This window comes from Microplitis demolitor, chromosome 4, assembly GCF_026212275.2.
Source record: "Microplitis demolitor isolate Queensland-Clemson2020A chromosome 4, iyMicDemo2.1a, whole genome shotgun sequence".
Lineage (NCBI taxonomy): Eukaryota > Metazoa > Arthropoda > Insecta > Hymenoptera > Braconidae > Microplitis > Microplitis demolitor.
Window position 1 is genome coordinate 20,692,237 of NC_068548.1, and position 21,176 is coordinate 20,713,412.

Genomic DNA, 21,176 nt, shown 5'->3' on the forward strand with positions numbered 1-21,176 from the left:
GTAACGGTTGTAAAAAGTTTTGTGTACAATGAGAAATAATAGTACAAAAGAAAAATATTTTATAAAAATTTAAAAAAAAATACAACAAAACGAGAATAAAATTATTTTTTTACTTAGAAATTAAATATTATAAAATATTTTAATAAAAAATTTGTTGAGTCTGTATTTAGAGACATTGGGCCGGATGAAGTTTATGTATACATATATATATATAAACGTTCCTTTTGGTAGTCACAAAACTTTTTATGGACATATGCGTGTGCCCTACGTGTTTAGCGTATTAATTAATTATTCTCTCGCCCTCTCGCTCTACCTGACACCGGTAAATGTCCTAAACAATGTAACGATTTAACTCAACACTAGAGTTACTATATGTTTAGCTCCTTCGACTTGAAGATCAACAGCTTTGAAACCAAGAAAAAATAATCAGAACCAAGAAATGAAATGTAGTCTAGTTAAAAAAGTATCAAATAAATTTTAATCATTGAAATAAAAATTTAAATTTATAGATTTTATACTGTGGAGATTTCAAATAATTTTTTTTTTGCTAAAAAGTGTATTCTTTAAAAAATTTAAAAGTTTAAATAATTATAAATAAATAAAATAACATCAATTGATCGATCAAGTCAATAAATTCCTGATGAAGATGTGCATCGAATGACTAAGTATCTGCCTGATAAAAATATATCTTTCAAGTAAAAAAATTCAAGTTTCTCATAAATTTTAGTGGTTTCACAGAAGGATTTTTATTAGCTAGTTCATGTCAAGATAACTAATAATATAACGGCCCTAAATAAAGTCTTGTGTATGCAGTGATGCGCATGATGTCATCAATAGTCTTTGATGTACATATAAATACATATATATACTCGGTATTTGTACCAAATACAAACACAGCGTGATTGGCATGATAAATTTGATGACCTGGCCGATGCCACTGAGGCATCTTTAATTCTTCGCCATATCCGGTCGCAACACACAAGACACCATCACTGCGAATAAGCATTTGATTCGCCACCGGAAGTCACGGACGAAAGTCCTCTTGGTTCCTCAATTCACGCGCGTGCTCATGGCTGCCATATATGCCCTTATCTCCATCAATTTTCTGCGAAATTTTTTTTCAATGACCATCTAGAAGTAAATAATCATTCGATCCTTGATAAGTGAAGGAAAATTCTTCTGTAAAATAATATTTTGTTAAAGGGTTTTTTTTTTTTTAAGGATACGTGGTGGAATCTTCATTAGCATGGCAACGGTACCAAGAGAAAAAAGAAGCTAATGAAGACGATGAACAAGAGAAGGAAGAGGAAGAAATGAGGGAGGAGTTAAAGAATAAGAAAGGCTCAAGTCTTAGGACGAGAACAGTAGACACTATAAGTAGTTGGCAATGATCGTATACCATACGTAGTGTAGTAGCTGAAAAAAAGATAGAATCATTTTAACATTCCTCCCTCTCTTCAGTATTGTGTGGTAACAAACGGGTAGTCTCGTTGTCTGGTATCGCTTCTTCTCAACATTAGTCTTCATGACACCCGCATCGTCAGTTCTTCAGCAACTCTTGAATCGAACTTAAACAAACGTGCGCTCGTGATTTAAGTTATTCATTCATCATTTATTTATTTATTTTCAAAGTCAATGTATTTTTAATTTATTTAAATAATATTACCTGGTTATATTTACTTTTTTTTGTAATTACTGTAAGTAGTTTATTTAAATTGTTAAATTTTGAAAATAATTGTATTTTTTTTTACTTCTTAGACTGTTGCAGGTTTTAAAAATACCATTGGTTTAAATAATTTTTTTTTATTTAATATTTCTACCTGACACATTGAAAACCAGCGAGGTCATCAATTTATCAAGAGACGACTGGTAGTTGGCTCAAAGCAAAATATAAGTGTCAAGTTGCAATATCACTACACCACGGAATTACGAATTAGATTAAGTACGAGCTACTGACTTATTACCAGTGTATTGTGTTTCAGAGTTACTATGGGTGGTCACAAAAAAATCAAATATTTTTTGAGTAATTTATTGTTTTTTAAAATAATGGGATTGAATTATTAAAGACAATAAAGTTAGCAGGCACCTGAAAATTTTTAAAACTTTTAAATAATAATTTGAAATGTTTATAATATAAAAATACAAAAATGCACGTTTAAAAAATTCAAAAATCCGTGCATGCATTTTTTTAAATTTTATTATTTTAAATATTTAATTTTTTTACGTGCAATTAAAAACTTTTCGTATGTTTGCTACATTTTCACTCATAATTAATAATAATAACAATAATTATTAATAATAATTAATAATGGAAATAACTCTGAACGTCTAGGAGGCAAGATGTCGGCATAGCTGATGTTTTTAAATAATTCGGCTGTGTCACATCGAGCCAACCGTACGTTTAGACAACACAATTATTAATTTACTTACTTAGTTATTTAAATAATTTAAAATTAAGTTGATTTAAAATATAAATTTTGTACATTGTTTTGTAAAAATAGTAATAATAAAATATATGAGTTATAAATATGATATAATATATTATTTTAAAAAGAATTTTATAATGTAATTAAGATTAATGATACCATGAAAAATTTAAATAAACAAAGAAACAATTCTCGGAAGTAACAATACGATAATAAAATTTGTTTTTTATTTTATTTTATTTGAATCATTTGTCGGATGTCGGATAAATTGAAATTTAGCGCGTGACAAAATTAATTCAAAAGCGCGTGCGCGTCCACGTATGACAACGATGTATGACGACGACGGCGACGTTGTGGTAGTCGCCGTCGTTGGCGTGTTGTCGAGAAATTTAATCAACCTGTGGTGGGAATATGGAAATTAAAGAGAGAGAATGTAGAGAAAGATAATGGATTGGCTGCAGTAATGAGTGGGAGTAAGAGAAGGGACGATAAAAAAGGAGGGAGAGACGAAATGAGTGAGTAAGCGAGTGATAAAAATAAGAGAGAGAAAGCAAGAGAACAATAATGGAATGAAGTTGAATAACCAGCTAAACTATTGATGCCCCAAGTGCCTTTTCACTAGTTCTTTTGGTGTGTAGTGAATTTTATTTAATTTATATTGACAAACGATTTTTAAATTATATACAGAAAATGTCGTCAAGTGGATGGGAACTTGTAACTAAAAATAAAAAAGATAAAAATTCTGGTAAAAGTAACAAACTTACTAAAGTTGAAAAGAAAAAATTTATTGAAAATGCACCGAAAGTTGAGGATTTTCGTAAGTTTAGAACCTCATGTTTATTTTTATTTAAATATTTACACACATATGTTAAGATTTTTATGAATTAAATTTATCAATTTTATTATTTTGCGACTACGATTTATTACTATCGACTGTTACTTTATCTATCGAACTTATTTTGAAATTTAAAATATGCTTTTTTATCTAGTATTTGGACATTAAACCATTTGGAGTAACGGTATCTGATTGCTTTACTAAATTTTTTAAATTAAAAAAGTTTCTCATTTCAGTTCGATACTTCTAGTTAAAACTCGAATGTCTTAAGAAAAGTTTTTAAATTTTTAAAGTTTAAATTTAAAAAATACATATTTAAATTTATCTGGGAGTGTCGGTTCTGAAGTAACGGATTGTTGTCCTAGAAATTTATTTGTTTTAATTATAAATTTTTTTATTTTTAATTGATAGTTCCATTAAGTCAAGTTCAAACTTTGTATGACAATTTTAATGGGAATAAGGAGAACAAAATGCCAAAAGATAAAGACAATAAGACTAAAGAAAATGAAGAGAAAAAAAAACAACAGAAATTAAATGTACAAGCTGATGGTAAAAAAAAAATACAGCAACAAAAACCCAAGGAAAAAAGTAAACCAGTTGAAAAAAGTGCTGTAAGTATTTCATTAATTAATTAATTAATTCATTGAATAAATTTATCCATTATCGTTTATGTTATTCTAGATTACTGTGGACCAAATAAATGAATTAATAGAAACAAATCGTGTTAAATTTCCTGACGCACCACTAATCTGGTTAAAAGATTTAGTGTCATATTTGAATGCCAATATTTCAGAAAAAGAAGAAATAACGCCTGCGACAAAACCTGATACTTATCCATTAAGTTTAGTAACAAAAGCAGTGCGTAGTTCATTTGAAAAAGTAATTAAATCGGCAGGTATTCAAACAGCACAACTTTTTTATGAAAACACGTTACTATTAATGGCAAAAAATATGGCATTTGGATCATCGGATATTGGTTGTAAAATATTTATTCAATTATTGGGAAATATGTACCCCGATATGACCTGTAGCAATATTGAAAAATTAACAAGTCTTCGTAATTCATATCAAAATAAAAAGTCTATTGGTCTGGCAATACTGTGGGCACTGTCACAGGGCGGTAAAAAAAATTTAACTGTTGGTTTAACTCTGTGGCATGAAGTCATGGCTTCGATGTTGGAATCGAGAAATTACGCTTATCATGTTACTAAAATATTAAAAGAATTATTTAATATACATAGTAAAAATATAAGTAATAATTTGACTGCTGATATGTATTTGAATATTGTCGATGATTTTTGTTCTGGTAAAATAAATATTCATGCATCGCTAAGTAAAGAAATTAGTAATTGTTTACAATTATTACGGGTGAGTAATTAATATTTATTTATTTATTTATTTATTTATTTACAAGGTATTAATTTATTTAATTTCATTATAGGATACTATAATTCATAGTGATAAAATAGACGTTAAATCATTGTTCGAACACACAATAGATAGAATAAATACTAAAACAAATCCTCTTCACAAGGAAGAGTTGTTAAGGATACTTGCACTTTGCATAGCTAAAGACAATCGCAGTTTATCATTATGGAATAAAATTCATTTAAAACGTCTCTATCAATCAGAATTGCTCATCAAGCAGCTCAGTAATATTTTTAATTATTAAATTTTAAAAATACACACTGAGAGAAAATTAAATTAAATTTAAGTAAACGTTACTTGACATAATACTAAAAACAAGAAAAAATTTAATTCATCGAAGTATAATATTTTTTATTTTTATAGTTGCTTCGATTTACTCATAAATTTCGACAGACAATGCATTTTTACTACAATTAAAAATATATTTTCTTGACACTATTCAAGTAAACTAATACTTAAATTAAAAGCATTCTCAGATAGTGCCCCCACTTTTTAAAAATATTCAATGACGAACTGTCATATCAGTTCTAAAATTGAAAAAAAGACAATGCAGTTGTAATGTCCGAGATATAGATTTTTAAAAAATTACTAGCAGTTGATATAAATTTTAGCCAACAAAATTTGAAAATTCGAATTACAAAATTGATATGAAGATTTTACTGAAATTTATTTTTCAAATTTCGTTTAGCTCCTAAATGATATCAACTGTAAATAATTTTAAAAATTTTTTAAAATTTCTCTTTTTTCAATTAATGCATTAACTTTTTTTAAAATAAATTATCAAAATTTTAATACAGTCATTGCGTTGAGTTAAGAATTTTTGCTTGAAAATATACACTTTTCTCTCAGTGTATAAGATGACTTTCATTAATCACGTTCATCATAAATTATTCTGATGATTATTATTATAAATACTTCCATAATAATAATTAATTTTTTTATTCAGTAAAAGTTACAAAGTAACCAAAAATATTTACAAAGAGAACGTGTTTAACGGGGTCATCTTATCTTATCTCTAAAAATAAAATAGATTAATAATAAATTAAAATGATTTTTAATTAATATCAGCGGACGATTGGGAATCAATTCGTTCCGATGTGGATGCTAAATTGCTTAAGGAAACTCTTGGCGTCTTCCAAATAGTCGAAGTCAAGCCGAAAAAAAATAAAGAAGACTTACTAATGTTAGCTTGTCAAAAAAAATCCGAGGTAAATAAAACCACCCGTAAAATTTTAAATTTATTTACAAAATCAAAAATACTATTAAAAAAAAAAAAAAATATTACATTTCTCACTTTATAAACAAACTTTTGCATGCTTTCCAATAAAAATTAACCACCTAATCTCTTGGCTTGACGATTGGTCTAAGAACTTTCAGCTCTTCTGCGCAGAATCGTCGTATCCAATTCAAACAATTTTCGCACAAAAAAAGTAAACCCAATAAAATAAAAAGTAACATTAAAAAAATATAACAAAAAGTTCCCCCTATTTATATTTATTTTTATTTTACATCAACTTTATAAATAGACAGCTGCACACCACAAGTTAGTATTAACTTGAAGTCTTTATTTCACCCCAGTATAAAAAATTAAGTCACAGCTGATTCGTCCTTACTGTTAAATTATTATAGTAACTTTTTACTATACACTATACTTTTGTCCAGTCGCGTATTTAATGTCTCCAGAATAGAACGTAGTATAGTCCAGTAGTCAACACAATTAAAACAGAATCAACACTACTGCGTAATATTTTATCATATAAAGTATGTATTTACTCTAATTAACAACAAATTTAATGAACAATTTCATTTTATTAATTTATTTAAATCGTAAATTCACACAATTCAAATTTTCCTCCAAAAAAATTAAGTGACAAAAAAAAAATATAAACGATTGTGTCAAACATTAAACAAAACGAACTGAGGTATGTAAATATTGGGATCAAAGATCAAAATAAAAAAAAACTTAGTAAAGGATAGAAATATATATTTATTTTCACGTAATGTTGATTAATTTGGTATTGATTTTTTAAAATTTAATACAAATTTAAAACTGACATTTAACGTTAAGGTTAGATGTGAATTTTTAAAAATTTGTCTGATTATTTTATATTTACCGAGTAAATTAAATTGCAATTAAATACTTGAAGTAAGAAGACAATATAAAATAACGACATGAAATGTAGACTGGTTTCGGGTCTTTCTGTGAACTAGAAAAGGGAGGGACACGATTATCGATCGGTACATTTGGTTCAGTTTGCTTGAGCTTGGCCCCTGCTCTTTCCTCTTTGCTTTCTGCTGTACGTTGTGCTAGTGACGACACGGCACCGTTTCATTACACTTGAGCATTTTTTTTTAGTTTAGTTTACTTATTTATTACACAAACCCATCCACGTACTGCTTTATTCTACAATATTTACAAATAATTAATTACAGTAATAAGTAATAATAATTTTTATAATTATTGATATAATATATTAAATTTAAATAAAAAGCTCGAGTGATTTTAGTGGCTAAGCAAAAAATAAATAGTGAGAAGGCATTTTTTAATAATTTAAATTTGAATTAAAATATTTATGTAATTTTACTTTATAATTTTTTGAAATAATTTATTTATTGATAATCGTTTGTTTGCTTGAAGGATTTAATTAAAAAAATGTCAGCAAGTGCTAAAAAAAGTCGATCATTTCCATGGAAAAAAGGATCATTCATTCTTCTGATACTTATTGGAGCAGTTGTGGCATTTGACTGCAGAAAACATGGATCCTTTGAAGGTAAATTCAAATTTGTTTCAAATTGTTTGGTTCGCGGTTTAATTTAATTTTTAATAATTAATAGCATCGGCTACTGGGAGACTTATGAGAACAACTGGTGTAATTGGTTATGGACAGAATGCGTGGTCAACGACAAAAAGTTACTCCAATCAAGGCTTAGCTTATTTGGAAGCCAGTTTTCCGGATTACTACAAGACAGCTTCGACTTACGGGCAACAGTATGCTAAGTTAGCTGGTGATTTTTATATTGTCGGTAGAAACCTTGCTTTCAAATTATATAACAACACTGCAGAGTTTGTTGATAAAAAGAAGCCTATTGTGGTTGACAGCGTAAGTTATTTAAATAGACAAATATAAATACAAAGTGTAAAATTTATTAATTTAATTTTTATAGATTTATTCATTTAAATTATGATGACTTTCTTTTTTTAACAGATTGAACAGTATTTCCCTGGTTGGCTTGACACCATTCAAAAGTTTGGAGCTAAACAATTTGAATTAACGAAAAAGTATTCCGCTGACGCATCTGATTTTATTGTCAAACAATCAACGACTTTTATCAGATGGCTTGAGACTAGTGTTTTTGTGTAAGTATTTACTCAACATTTTTTATTTTCTTTTAATTAACTGCTGACATTTATTATGATACTTTTTTTAATCAATTTTTTTGTAGTCTGCTTTAAATATTTACTTACTGTTATAAATATCTCAGCTATTGATTTTTATTTGACTATAAATGCCTTTAAATAAATGCCCAAGAATTTTATTATAAACTTTTCAATTTATACGCGTTAATTATTTAAAGTCTATGCTTCATACGTCATTGTTAATATTTTTAAAAGCTCATTAATGAAATTCTATAATGATATATATATATATATATATATATATATATATGAGTAGCTGATTAATTTTAAATTAATTGATTTAATAAAATTATTTTAAGTAATTACTTTTAAAATTTTAGAAATGAAGTTAAATTTAAAAAAATAGTAATTTTAATTTGTTCATTACTTATTTCAGAGGTAAAATGAGCCCAGAAAATATTCGCGGATACGCGACAGAAGCTGTCAAATCAACTCAAGCATTCGCAAGTCAAACATATGATTGGGTATACGAAAAAGTCCAAACGCTATCAAAAGTCCAATAGAAAAACTAGAAGAATTATAAAATTTTACGGTGTTTCTTTTTTTTTTTGAAGGACTACTGAAAAGATTCGACGGTGTCAAACATTTTCGTCGACTAACAAAATTAAATAAGTAAAACAAAAAACAATTAAATTCCCTCATAATATTCCAGCATTTATTTAACATAAAAATAAATAATTTAGAATACCGGTACAAGGAGGCTGCATAGTTTCGAGAGATCGCGACCGCCATTCTACCTGTGATATTTCGAAAAAAAGAAACTTTTGTATAAATTATCTCGCGTATTATTTCATAAATTTTTCTTTTGCTACTCCCTTATATTACGACAAATTAATATTAAATATATATGATAAAAAAATAATAAAAACGGGTCTGACTTTATTTTGATAATAAAATAAAAATTATTTTTTATTTTACTGTACTTGAGTCAGCACATTTTTTTTTTGTTTTTTGTTGATTGTAAAAAAGGGTGAGTGTGAAAGATTTAAAATCGTAATAGCGAGAGAAGTGTGCAAAGGAGATTTACAAACTCCAAAGCAGCCCTGAAACCATAGTATTTTGTATATTTATAGATGTGTATTTTTTCCTTGGTGTCAATTTGTTCAAGTGCGATAAATTAAATGACAGTTTTCTTTTTTTGGTAGCAATAGATTCTAGAATAATAAAATAATAACAATAATAATTATTGATGATGGATGATGTGAGTAAACATTTTGAAAAAGAAAAAAAAATCATGTTTAAATTGAACTACATAAAATGTACAAACAATTAAAGTAGATAAATTAAATTAAAAGAAAATGTTATCGCAGTAAATAAGAGAATAATAATTATTGATAAATACATTTGTCATTACAATATAAATATAAATATATGTATATTATAATGGCGACATAATTAATGATAATATTAAATCTTAACAAGAATATATTAATATTAATTTTTACTTTAAATGTGAAGAGATCTTGAGTCGACTTTTTTTTTAAGCTCTATTCATCTTTCTACATTTACTTCACTCTTTATCTTACCCATTTTCTATTTATTTTTTTTTTTTATAATTTTTATTTTTACTACAAAAGTCGCGTTCGGGTTTTGCTTGGCAAAAATACACTCGTAAAAATAACGATAAAAAATAAAACAATAAAAATAATAATAAAACACAAGGCAAGATGTAAATTTTACAATCTCTGAGCATTATCATGTGTCAATTCCACCGCGTATAGTTTTACGCTTATTGTAATGCATATAATTGCATATTATTTATATATAAATATAAAAAAAAATCACATTAAATATTGTTACAATTCATAAGGGAAGAATACTTTCATTGAATTTTTGTATATTTGGTTACAAAGATATTCTTCCTCTTCATCTCTAACACGAGCAAGAACTTCCAATATTTGTCTGTAACAAAAATTATCATCAATAGTCGAAACCATTAGATGAAAAATTTAAATTTATTCATATGTTATTAATAAATTTCTATATATTGTTTGTACATATAAACACGTTAAGTAGAAGTTCGATTGATTTTCAATAAAAATTGTATGTGTAAATTTAAAATACTTGTGTTAGATAATTGTAATATATTATTCAATTAATTAATCAATTAATTAATAATTATTTATACTTACACTATTGTACAAGGTTCATTACGACCTTTGACCATTTTGTCCTCTTGCCATTTTTCTTTTTTGACTGATGGAAAATGGGTTATAACATCTTTGGATGATGCGTGTGTAGGCCGAATTTCACACCACGGACAGTCTGTTTCAATCATAAGTCTATCCGAAGGAATGGTTGTTACGGTAAAAAGATTATCCTCTGTTTTGAGCGAACTGTAAAAAAAAAAAAATAAAAAAACGTTAATTAATAAAATGATTTTAATAATAAAAGTAATTAAGGTAAAAGCTCCTCAACCCTATCAGTATTATTAGTCGCTCACTAACTTATTAATACATTTTGATAATTTTTATAGAAAAAAATTTATGATCCTAGAGTTAGTAAAATAAAAGACCTAGTACTCGATCACTTCGTATATTTGTATATCTATATTTAGTCAAATTTGGTAGATATAGATATACAAATACATTAATGATCGGGTACTGGGTCTCTTACCTTAGACAATTATTAATTTTTTAATTTTTTTTCCAACAAATTAATTACAAAAAAAGAAAAACTAAAAATATTCACATGTAGAAAATTAAAACTATAGGTACAATTTTTTCAAATATTTTTTTTTTATAACTACATGTATATGTTATTAACATGTATGTTTTATAAATTATCATCCAAATCAATAAACTTATTATAGTTAAATTGATATTGTCTTTAAACAAGTAAAAGACCATGTGTTGATCGGGTAATAGAACATCACAACTTAGTGAGCGACTATGGATACTCAATAGCCTTATTTTAAAAATTAATAATAATTAATTATCAATATTATTCTTAAGGGTATTCTCAGTGCCCCTACTTTTTAAAAATATTCAATGTCAACTGTCATAACAGTATGAAAATTTAATTAATTCATTTCGAAAAAATTAAAATTATATTCTAATATTTAAAACTAGAAAAAAAAATTTTTTTCATTTGATTTCCAAATTTATATTTAGTTCAATCTCACTCCATGAAAAGTGAGCGGGTAATGGGTTTCTACCTCATGCATCAAAGTATGAAACGAAAAAAAAAAGAGCATGCCTACCATCCATTGATCCCAATGTACAATCCCAGTTGTAAAATACTATTGGCATCTTCTGGATTGCCATCAAACGAATGGACAACGCCTTCAGTAAGTTTATCTTTATGTTTTCTAAGAATACTAACAAAATCATCAGCAGCATTGCGGCAATGTAAAAACATCGGCAGCTTAAGCGTCGAACAAAGAGAAAGTTGCATCTCAAAGTATTTCTTTTGTGTGTCTTTGGAGCAGAAATTCGTTCTATCATAATCCAATCCCATTTCACCAATAGCGACTATTTTATCACGATTATCAGCAGCTAAATCAGTCATTGACTTTAAATAACCCTCTGGATCACCAGACTCTTCAAATTCATTACATCGCGTCGGATGACATCCCACAGTCGTAAATAGTCTAGCTAAAAAAACATAAAAAAAAACAAACTTATCATTAACTCCAATAAGAAAACATTCAATGAACACAATCAGTACAAATAATTAACAAAAAAAAATTACCACTGGCTTTTCAGACTAATAAACTTAAACTTACCATTAGTAATAAAATAAATTAATTACCATCTGTTCTAGCAAGCTCGAGAGCTTTTCTACTTTCATCAAGACTTCCAGCAGTGATAATAATCCTGGATAAATTATTTTCCCAACTTCTTTGGAGAACAGCCTCTAAGTCCGGGTGGTGTTTTTGAGATCCATTATAAATTCCTTGATACATCGGATCCAACAAATTAGCTCCGATATCTAGGTATAAATAAATCAACTGATAGAAAAAAATGAAATAACCATTAGCATTTTATACAAATAAAGTGACAGCAGATAACATAACCTGATATATAAAATATTTCTATAAAAAAACCAAAGTCTATTTAATTAAATATTTATATCGTGTTGTTATAAATAAATAATGGGTTAAAAAATAAAAATACCTATAAATTTACGTAAATTTGTCATCCTTAGGCCAGGCATGCGACTGGTGGTATAAAAAGACCTAGATGTCTAGCTTTTACTTCGAACAATAGATATAATAGATTAGCAGGTGTCCGTTGTTTGACCGGCAGCTCCTCTGACACATGGAGACAGGGATAATGGTTTTAAGTTTTTAAGTGGGAGGTAGTATGCCGCAAACTATACTACTATGTACTCACATACATTTCCACTTATTATATATATGTATTGACTTGGAGCTAAACTGATACTCATTACTATTTCTTTGCATTACCAGATTACCTCTACTCCTCTCCTCATATAAAACAAACTATACCATCAGCAATCGAATAAAATTCTATGAATGTTTCCGAATGTCTGGTTACTCTTTTTATTATTCGCATTACAATGCGCAATCGTACTCGAACCATGTCCTTTTATACTTACTAATTATTTTTGTATTTTATTTATAAATAAAATATTTTATTTATTTTTTCATTTACTTCGACCTTGATGTTATCCTAGGCATGCGATTATCGATTTGTATGTAATGTAAAAAAATACTTTATATAATATAAGGTAGTGGTTACTTTATATTTAATTATAATTAAAATAATAACAATTCTTTACGTAGAAAGTTTAACTTTATTACAAACATTCGAAATTTAAATGATCTAAAATTAATCTCTTAGATTAATGTCAATAAAATGATGATTATTTGTGAGCCGTTAAATTGATTTTTTTTAAATTAAAAGCTTTTACTGCAGTAGTTTGATAACAAATGACAAAAAAAACTATCTGCGTTTGAAGTTTAGTAGGATAAAAAATATCAACTTGACGGCTTTGATGATTTTTTCAAATATTGATTATTAATAATAATAATAATTATGGTATTTAAATTTGAAGTGACTTGATGATGGTGTTGATTTTTTCAACGCACTCTTCTTTTTTCTTAGTAATCGTTGTTTCAGCCTCAACAAATTGCGTGCGACTTATTTTACCTGGTACAAGTTTATCAACATATAATGCCTGCTGCTGGTTGTACAATTCCTTGAGTAGTTTATCAAATTTCTGTAATTCACAAACACGCTCGTAGACATCAGCCGAGTCACCTTTTATTTTTTGCGCCAAATCAGTGACGGTGTTGCTGGCATTTTTGTACTCTTGATTGATACTCTTTACAGCTGAGAGAAAACTGTTGGTGTCTTTGCTGGTCTTCAGGAGAGACAGCTGCTCATCTAGCTCATTGTACGACGTGATACGTTTGTCTTGAGCAGCAAGAATTTTTTCACACTGTCCAGCAATACGTAGTTTACTTTCGGAAGCCTCGTCTTTGTCAATAGAAAAGTCTAAACGCACGTAGATGATGACCAGAAGAAACAGAAGGTACAGAGCGATGACGACGAGCATCGGCTCTTGTAGCATGAAAGCTCGTGGGAAGTTATACTTGAGACTGAAGTCTTTAATGTGATTCTCCACCAAGTTCTTTTTGGTCAACGTAATCACCGGACGTCCGGTTGTGTCCAGGTATGAGTAGTGAACTGCATCCGGAAGACGTACTGCTGAATAAGGAAGATCTAATTCAAAGTTTTTAGATCCTTCAGGCAAAATTATTTTAACAATTAATTCATCAACAATCATGTCATCAAACACATGATCAATCAGCCTCATTTTCAGGACATACTTATCACCATCATGATAAAGATACTCGTAGCTGGGTACGTTGTAGCCGATGATGTAGTGGGTTTTCCATCCACCGAAAAGCGGGAAACGTGGTCTCAGATTAACCTCAACCGAGTCTTTCTTTACTCGGGTGTGAGAAGTTGATATGTTACCAATGTCATCACGATAATATATGTCCGAAGCTGCTGCCGGTAGGACTGTATCAAAACTTTGCACACTGGCTTGGCCTGATTTAGATTCACGAGTATATTCGTAGCGTGAAAATGAACCTTTGAGCAACGCGCCAGTATGAAGTAAATCGATGGTCTCCTCGACAGCGATGTTACCCCAGTGGGAGATCTCAATTACTCGTTCCAATCTAGTAACAGTCAGGAATTTGTTATTATTTTCAAAGTGTACTGTAAATTCTTCGTAGGCAAATGTTTGACGTTTGTCAAATGGTCCATAGACAATTGCTGAGTCACTTGAAGATACTGGTTTTATTTTAGTGTAGCTCTCGATGTTTCTGTTTGGCAGGATAACATTAGTAGTTTGTTTAGTTACACTGTAAGGTGAATAAATTAAAACATTACCCGTGTATTTAACCAACTGTTTTTCACGCTGAGTTATTTCTTTGGGGTAGGGATCAAGATCATGAGTGAAAACAGTTTCAACTTCGACTGAAGTCGATCTGCCAGATTGAAGCTGATCTTTTAAATCAATATGATAAACACTTTTACCAGGATAACCTTCAAGTGTTATCGGTGTTACCTTTAGCTCGGTTCTGCTTGCATCACGTGTATGGGCTGATATGTAACTCAGCTGAGGATGTTTGTTATCATCAATGGCAAACACGAAATGTCTTACTGGAGTTTTTCCAGTATTTTCTACAACCAGTTTTGATGATACTTTGGTTACTTGTGACTGGAGATCGATGGTCCTGTCGACATTCTTCAGCACCACATCGGCGTTTATTTTTTCCGGCGATGTTAAATACACCACTTGTATTGTTATTAATAATATCACTGAAGATAATAAGCTCTTGGGATGAGCCATTATTTTAAATCTTTGTTTAAACACTTAATTAAATATTTTTTTTTTAAATTAATTAATTGTTCAGTCTGTTTACCGGCTACTAGAAATACATGGATGTGTATATATCTAGCCGACACAAACGTGGCGGTGTTTAACAGAGCCCGCAGACGTGGCTCTCGACGGTTAGTTAAACTAAATAAAAAGGTGAGGGCAGCACATCCTAGAGAGACAAAGTTTTATGTCAAAACGACACGAGTGTGAAGTAGCAGACATCAAACAAATTTAAAATTATAAATAAATAGAGTAAATGATTGAAAAATTAATATTTATAAAAAATACACTTATTAATTTGAAAATTTTTTAAATCCGCATTTTTTAAAATTTTATTTTATTAATTATTTATTCTATTTATTAATTATTTAAAATTTGTCTGATGTCGGCTATATTCACACTTTTAAAATGACAGCATGCAGTCTGGTGAATAAAAATTAAACTTCAACAAATGAGTTCTAATTATATTTAAAATTATGAATGTGAATGTAGCAGATATGAAACCATTTATAAATTTTGGTTTTTCAATTATCTATAAGTATAAATTTTTTAATTTTCATTCTTAAATTTTATTCATTTATTCAAAAATTAAAAAAATTGTCAATTGTCAGCCAAATTCACGCTCATTTTAAATTACTCACAAAACCGCGTCACTAATTATCTAAAAACTACAAAATAAAATCTAATGATTTGTTTTTAGAGATAAAAAAGTTAAAAGCAGTTGAAAAGTGATGTAAGTATTTTATTGCCATCATTAAATTAAAATATGAAATTTTTACGAGTGTAAGTGTAGCTGACAATTGTAAATTTTTTATGAGTGTGAATGTAGCAGACATCAGACAAATTTCAAATTATAAACAAGTAGAGTAAATACTTAAAAAAAAATATTTATAAAAAATGCACTTATTAATTTCAATGTTTTTTAAATCCGCATTTTTTTTAATTTTATTTTAATTATTGTTAACTCTATTAATAATTTAAAATTTGTCTGGTGTCTGCTACATTCACACTCATAATTTTTTAAATTTTTGAGTAAAGAAATAAAATGCAAGTAAAATAAAAGTGAATAAATGCATATTTAAATAATTTAAAAAACCGTACGCGGATTTTTTTAAATTTCATTAGGATGGCAATTGATTGTGATAATTACTTTCAAAATCTTATTACAATAATCAAACACCATATTGTTAAATTATATTGTGCTAATTTACATGCCAATGATAGAAATTTAGAAACTGTTAACGATAGACAATTTGATAATTTACGTCAACAATGCTACGATGAAATTGAATTAATGAAAAAAACACGTATTGCGTTTATTAATTTAACTTATTATAAAGTGCTGCACAAATGTCAATTTGCATTAGCTCGAAGAATAAAACATGTTGATAAAAGCGTAATTTTGCATGAAAGGGTTGAATTTCCATTGTACACTAGTGTGATTAATTATCGTCTAAAGAAAGCTGTACAGAGAAAAGAATTATTAATCAATGCTTATAAAATAATTCATTGTTTGTTTTATAATGTACTTCCAGATACATTTGTAAGAAATATTTCTGATTACTTAACTAATAAAGATCTTGAAATATTAAGTTTACAATAAAATTATCAACAACTGTTGTTCATTATTAAAATTACTATTTTTCTTACTTAGTTACAACCACCAGGATTTACGAATTAAAAAATATATTTTAAATTTTAGTCACTGGTAGTACATATAATATGACACTAGATTCTTCTTCTTTCAGAAAAACTATAAATATCTAATACCTATATTATAAATATATATGAAATTACAAATGAGCTGAGGCCTAAGTAAAAAATCCGATTTAAAATTATTTAAATTATTATGAATTTTAAATATTTGAATTTATAAATTAAAAACTCAATTTTATGATACTCAAGTTAGTCGACGTCAAATTATAAAAAAATATTTATAAAAAATTGCACCTATAGCTTCTTTAGTTTTCTACATGTGCATAGTTTCAAACTTTTTTTTTCTAATTTACTTGTTGAAAAAAAAATCAAAAAATTTTTAATTGTCTGTCAACTTCAGGATGACAATTTCATACAACTACATTATATTTATTTCATAATAAAAATCGAATTTTTTTATTATAAATTCAACTAACAGTTAATTAAATTAAAAAATGCAATTATTCTCAATCGATTAATCAATTTGTTGTCTTATTTTATTTAATAAAAAAAAAATAATTATATACATAAAGTAAAGTTTGCAGAGGGATAATGAGGTCAGCGAAGGTAGAGGTGGACATCGCGTAGGTGGTCATCACGTAGCGCATATATAAAATGTGGTAATCAGGTGGCTATCCTATACCACAAACTACTGCAGGGGTAGTATATCAGCAGGGGTAGGATATAGCATGTCACGTTTCATCAGTAGTAGTAAAGTGTGTAACTCCGCCGTCACCTGCTTGTGAATGGCTATTTCGCATTTAATCATACAACAATAAACAACAATAATATCTTTTTATTACTGTTATTATCATTTTTTAAAACAATAATAATGAAAGTAATTACCAGTTGTATGATACTTTTAGTTTTCTTCTTTACTGCAAGCACAAAATCTAAAATTCTTCGCGGGGAACTCGTTACAACTCAAGTAAATAAATTAAATATTCACGAGCTTTGTTAAAAGTATTATCATACAATGCTTATTGATTTCTATTGCCCCGCTATATTCTTCCATTGCTAAACTGTAATCATTTAAATTCATCAATCATTTATTTTTATTTAATTTTTAATTTTTAAACTTAATTATCAAAAATATTAACATTTTATTTTTATAGAATTGGGCATTTGTAGCAAGATTTTGTTTTCTAACAGAGAAAGGTAAATTTCGTTATGACTTTGTCGTAAAAGGAAGTCCAAATGAAACTTCAAATGTAAACTTGTTGCTTTATTATGACGCGCCAGATCAGTGGCCAAGTGTTTATCCTTCGGATAAAACGTGTGACCAAAAACAGTCTATATTGAGTCCTGAATTTGGACAAATAGTACCGCTATCAGCAAGCAGTCACGTAGCAAGAATATCAGGCTGTACTCAGCTCTATGAACCATGGGCCCAATTGCGCTGTACGAGTTATCGAGAATTTCGGTCATCGAGACCACGTTGGTGGTTCATTGCTTTAGCTGATTGCACGTCACGTACTGGGCTAAATATTTCCTACGATATGAGTCTGACGAACGCTCAACCAGGTAGTTTTTGGAGGGAACATTTTTCTGCTGATGAATTTTGTAAGTATTTTAATCGAAAGTAAAAAACATTGATACTGAAATTAACTGACTGTTAAAAAATAAATCAAAAATTTTTTAACTGTCTGCTAACTCCAGGATCGTAAAATTTTCAGATAAATTTTGATAATAAATATTTAATATTTACAGGGTTACTACCACTTCTGATAGGAGCAGGATGTGCTTACATATTACTGGTAAGTTACAGTCTCTACGTAGCGATTCAATTACGCTTACGACGTCTGCTCCATGTGACATACAAAATATTTATGGTGTCACAAATTTACCAATTAATTGGAATCAGTTTCGAGATCTATAGTCTCGCATATCGAGGCTCGACAGGATTTGAAGCTCCAAGAGCGGCTCTCTTTGGGAATCTCTTCGAATCATGTGCGGAAACGTTGTACACTCTGCTGATCCTCCTTCTGGCGCTTGGTTACACAGTGACCAAGAGTGTGTTATCAAATAAACAAATGTGGTGTCTCTTTTGGTTCATCGGAACGATTGTCTTCCTCCAACTTGTTCTCTTTATTTACGAAGCCGAGGTCTTTGATCCCGGATTAGTTCTCTATATCTACGAATCACCGCCAGGATTTGGACTGATGGCACTCAAAGTCCTTGCCTGGGGTGTCTTTGTAGCCTGTTGCTACCGAACCAGCCGCAAAAGCAGCACCAAGTTTCATTTCTACGCTTCATTGCTGTCACTTGGCTCTGCTTGGTTTCTCTGTCATCCTCTTACGGTAATTAGGCTTCCCTTCACTTCATCTCAGAAATTACATTTCAGTAAAAATAGATCAGGTAAAATATCTCAGTCACTAATATCTCAATTTTACGTTTGATAGTGGTGTAAGTTGATATTTTCTCTATAAAAAAAATTTATCTCGGATGGATTCCTATGGGTTTCCATTCAATCCAAGATAAATTTTTTCGAAACAATTTACATTGAGATATTAGTAAATGAGATATTTCACCTGATAAATTTTAACTAGAATATTTTTGGCTGATGTAAAGAAGGGCCACTCAGTAATTGTATTCGACGTTTTTCATTAATTTTAAAAATTTAATTAATAAATAAATATACATATTTTATTTTTAGGTACTTGCTATCACGTTTGCTGTTGATAAATGGGTGAGACAGAGTGTCGTAAAAGGTTGTTCCCTATGGATTATTTTTGTTGGACATGCAATGTTCCTTTATGTTACAAGACCAACATCTTCCAACACACGTTTTCCATTCCATATACGAACATGGCAAGTAGTTCCCATTGCCGTTGGACAAAATCATAATTACGAACCAAGAAGAGGGGGCACTGCTGCAATATTTACTATTAATTTAAATAGAAATCGTGCAAGACCCGCATAATAATTAATAAACTACATTTTGTAAATAAATTATTTTCTTAAAGAAAAGTGCCTTAAATTAAATAAATTACTTAACTGTAATTGTTATTGTACATATATTTAAAAAAAAAAGTGTGTGTAATAATGCGCACGTGCAATTTTGCTCATTATTTACAGACGAAATAATATATAAAGAGATAAATAATTATTAGCAATAATACTCATGTGAAATATTTATTTTATAAATAATAAATTTTCTCTTTAATTTAAATGAGACAAAATAAAATATATTTATATATAATACAGAAAAATTTAGTGTTTATTTAATCACAGGAACCATTGAGCCAGCCGTCTCTCCATCTTTGATTAACTAGACTACAGTCGAAGACAGGCTTATCTAATTTTTTATTCACCTCATTGTGGACATCGCACAACCACTGGCTCAACTCCTCCCGTGATGCTGTTTCCGGTGGCCTCTTCTTCAACTGTTCTTGTAAATCTTCACGACACGGTGCGCACGGATAAAATTTAGAGAATACGTTGAAAAACGTTTTCATGTCAGTGGTCTCCTGAGTTGTTGGTTTTTCCGGATAATAAGCTGCCATCGTGTGCAAAAATGACCAGGTCGCCGAGCCCAATTCATCTTTATCCAAAGGACAATTTTTTAACTTACGTTCAGCTGATACCAGTGCTTCTTTATATTCAGCATTTACTGTTGTATTTTGTGCCTGTAAATAATTTAATATAATTAATTAATTTTACTTATGTACTGAATTTAAATAATTTAATAAAGTAATATGATCCTGAAGTCAGTGAACAATTTAAAATTTTCGGATTTTCTTTTTAAATCAATTACAAAAAAAAAAGAAAAATTATAAATGTGCACATGTAGAAAACTCCAAAAGCTACAGGTGCAATTTTTCAAATATTTTTTTTTAATTTATCATTTTTAAAAAAATCCAAACGTTACGAGACGTCGGCTTAATTACGTATCGTAGGTTAGCAGACAATTGATAGTTTAAATTTTTTTTTTTTTTCAACGAATTAATTAAGTACAAAAAAAAAATATGCACATGTAGAACACTAAAAACGTTAACACTGCAATTTTTCTAAATATTTTTTTTTATAATTTATCGTTTAAAAAAACTCCAAAAATTATTACACATCAGCTAACTCCAGTATCGCAAATGAATGTTAATTTTTAGACATTAAATTAAATAATTATAATTATTATTAAATAAATTTTGATGGTTATTTTTTTGTTACTGATAAAAAAGATGATGTAAATTATTACCTGTTCAGTGTCATAGGCCTTTTTTTGAATTTTAGCCCAAGATTTAAAGTCCATACAAGTCCGACATGGTTTTTCATTGGGATTCATGATTTTTAGTTATAAAACCATTAAAAATATTTTTTATTTTCAAAAATAATTTGTCAGTTCAATTGACAGTGACTACATAACCATGGTATTTAAATGTGTAGTGAAATGTGCTAAAGCTAAAGGTTTTGTTTTTAATTATTTACCATAAAATACAAAAATTACTATCGATCAGAAAGTCTAGTAATTTTTTTTGAATTTCCCGCAGAGTTACATATAAACTTTTACGCG

The 21,176-nt window shown here is 28.7% G+C and overlaps 5 protein-coding genes across 11 annotated transcripts; 2 read left to right on the top strand and 3 right to left on the bottom strand.

Annotated features, from left to right (window-relative positions):
• The first annotated feature begins 2,899 nt into the window (after nucleotides 1–2,899).
• On the top strand, nucleotides 2,900–8,989 carry LOC103568335 (transmembrane protein 214-A). Its single transcript, XM_014440939.2, has 9 exons — nucleotides 2,900–3,243; nucleotides 3,673–3,872; nucleotides 3,943–4,629; nucleotides 4,703–4,913; nucleotides 5,758–5,897; nucleotides 7,328–7,460; nucleotides 7,525–7,790; nucleotides 7,896–8,047; nucleotides 8,484–8,989. The coding sequence occupies exons 1-9, from the start codon at nucleotides 3,117–3,119 to the stop codon at nucleotides 8,608–8,610; spliced, it is 2,043 nt and encodes a 680-aa protein (XP_014296425.1). The 5' UTR covers nucleotides 2,900–3,116; the 3' UTR covers nucleotides 8,611–8,989.
• Nucleotides 8,990–9,777: 788 nt separating this feature from the next.
• On the bottom strand, nucleotides 9,778–12,527 carry LOC103581011 (deoxyribonuclease TATDN1). Of its 2 annotated transcripts, none has more exons than XM_008562981.3 (5): nucleotides 12,226–12,527; nucleotides 11,861–12,059; nucleotides 11,310–11,703; nucleotides 10,240–10,443; nucleotides 9,778–10,009 (listed from the first exon to the last, which is right to left on the bottom strand). In XM_008562981.3, exons 2-5 carry the CDS (start codon nucleotides 12,012–12,014, stop codon nucleotides 9,904–9,906), a joined length of 858 nt encoding a protein of 285 aa, XP_008561203.1. In that variant the 5' UTR covers nucleotides 12,015–12,059; nucleotides 12,226–12,527; the 3' UTR covers nucleotides 9,778–9,903. The 2 variants fall into 2 exon arrangements, with proteins under 2 accessions (XP_008561203.1, XP_008561202.1); XM_008562980.3 differs by having other exon boundaries at nucleotides 11,861–12,040; nucleotides 12,226–12,525.
• A 363-nt stretch (nucleotides 12,528–12,890) lies between these two features.
• LOC103581010 (dolichyl-diphosphooligosaccharide--protein glycosyltransferase subunit 1) lies at nucleotides 12,891–15,054 on the bottom strand. Its single transcript, XM_008562979.3, has one exon. It carries the CDS (start codon nucleotides 14,939–14,941, stop codon nucleotides 13,118–13,120), a length of 1,824 nt encoding a protein of 607 aa, XP_008561201.1. The 5' UTR covers nucleotides 14,942–15,054; the 3' UTR covers nucleotides 12,891–13,117.
• A 99-nt stretch (nucleotides 15,055–15,153) lies between these two features.
• LOC103581009 (transmembrane protein 145) lies at nucleotides 15,154–19,700 on the top strand. 6 transcript variants are annotated; one of them, XM_053738654.1, is made up of 6 exons: nucleotides 15,154–15,223; nucleotides 15,387–15,509; nucleotides 17,212–17,594; nucleotides 17,782–18,229; nucleotides 18,377–18,966; nucleotides 19,323–19,700. In XM_053738654.1, exons 3-6 carry the CDS (start codon nucleotides 17,499–17,501, stop codon nucleotides 19,587–19,589), a joined length of 1,401 nt encoding a protein of 466 aa, XP_053594629.1. In that variant the 5' UTR covers nucleotides 15,154–15,223; nucleotides 15,387–15,509; nucleotides 17,212–17,498; the 3' UTR covers nucleotides 19,590–19,700. The 6 variants fall into 6 exon arrangements, with proteins under 6 accessions (XP_053594629.1, XP_053594631.1, XP_014296311.1 ...); XM_053738656.1 differs by having other exon boundaries at nucleotides 15,192–15,509; nucleotides 17,782–17,824; nucleotides 17,909–18,229; XM_014440825.2 differs by having other exon boundaries at nucleotides 15,192–15,509; nucleotides 17,200–17,594.
• An 85-nt stretch (nucleotides 19,701–19,785) lies between these two features.
• On the bottom strand, nucleotides 19,786–21,053 carry LOC103581008 (FAD-linked sulfhydryl oxidase ALR). The gene is made up of 2 exons (XM_008562973.3): nucleotides 20,862–21,053; nucleotides 19,786–20,295 (listed from the first exon to the last, which is right to left on the bottom strand). The coding sequence occupies exons 1-2, from the start codon at nucleotides 20,946–20,948 to the stop codon at nucleotides 19,891–19,893; spliced, it is 492 nt and encodes a 163-aa protein (XP_008561195.1). The 5' UTR covers nucleotides 20,949–21,053; the 3' UTR covers nucleotides 19,786–19,890.
• Between the last annotated feature and the right edge of the window lie 123 nt (nucleotides 21,054–21,176).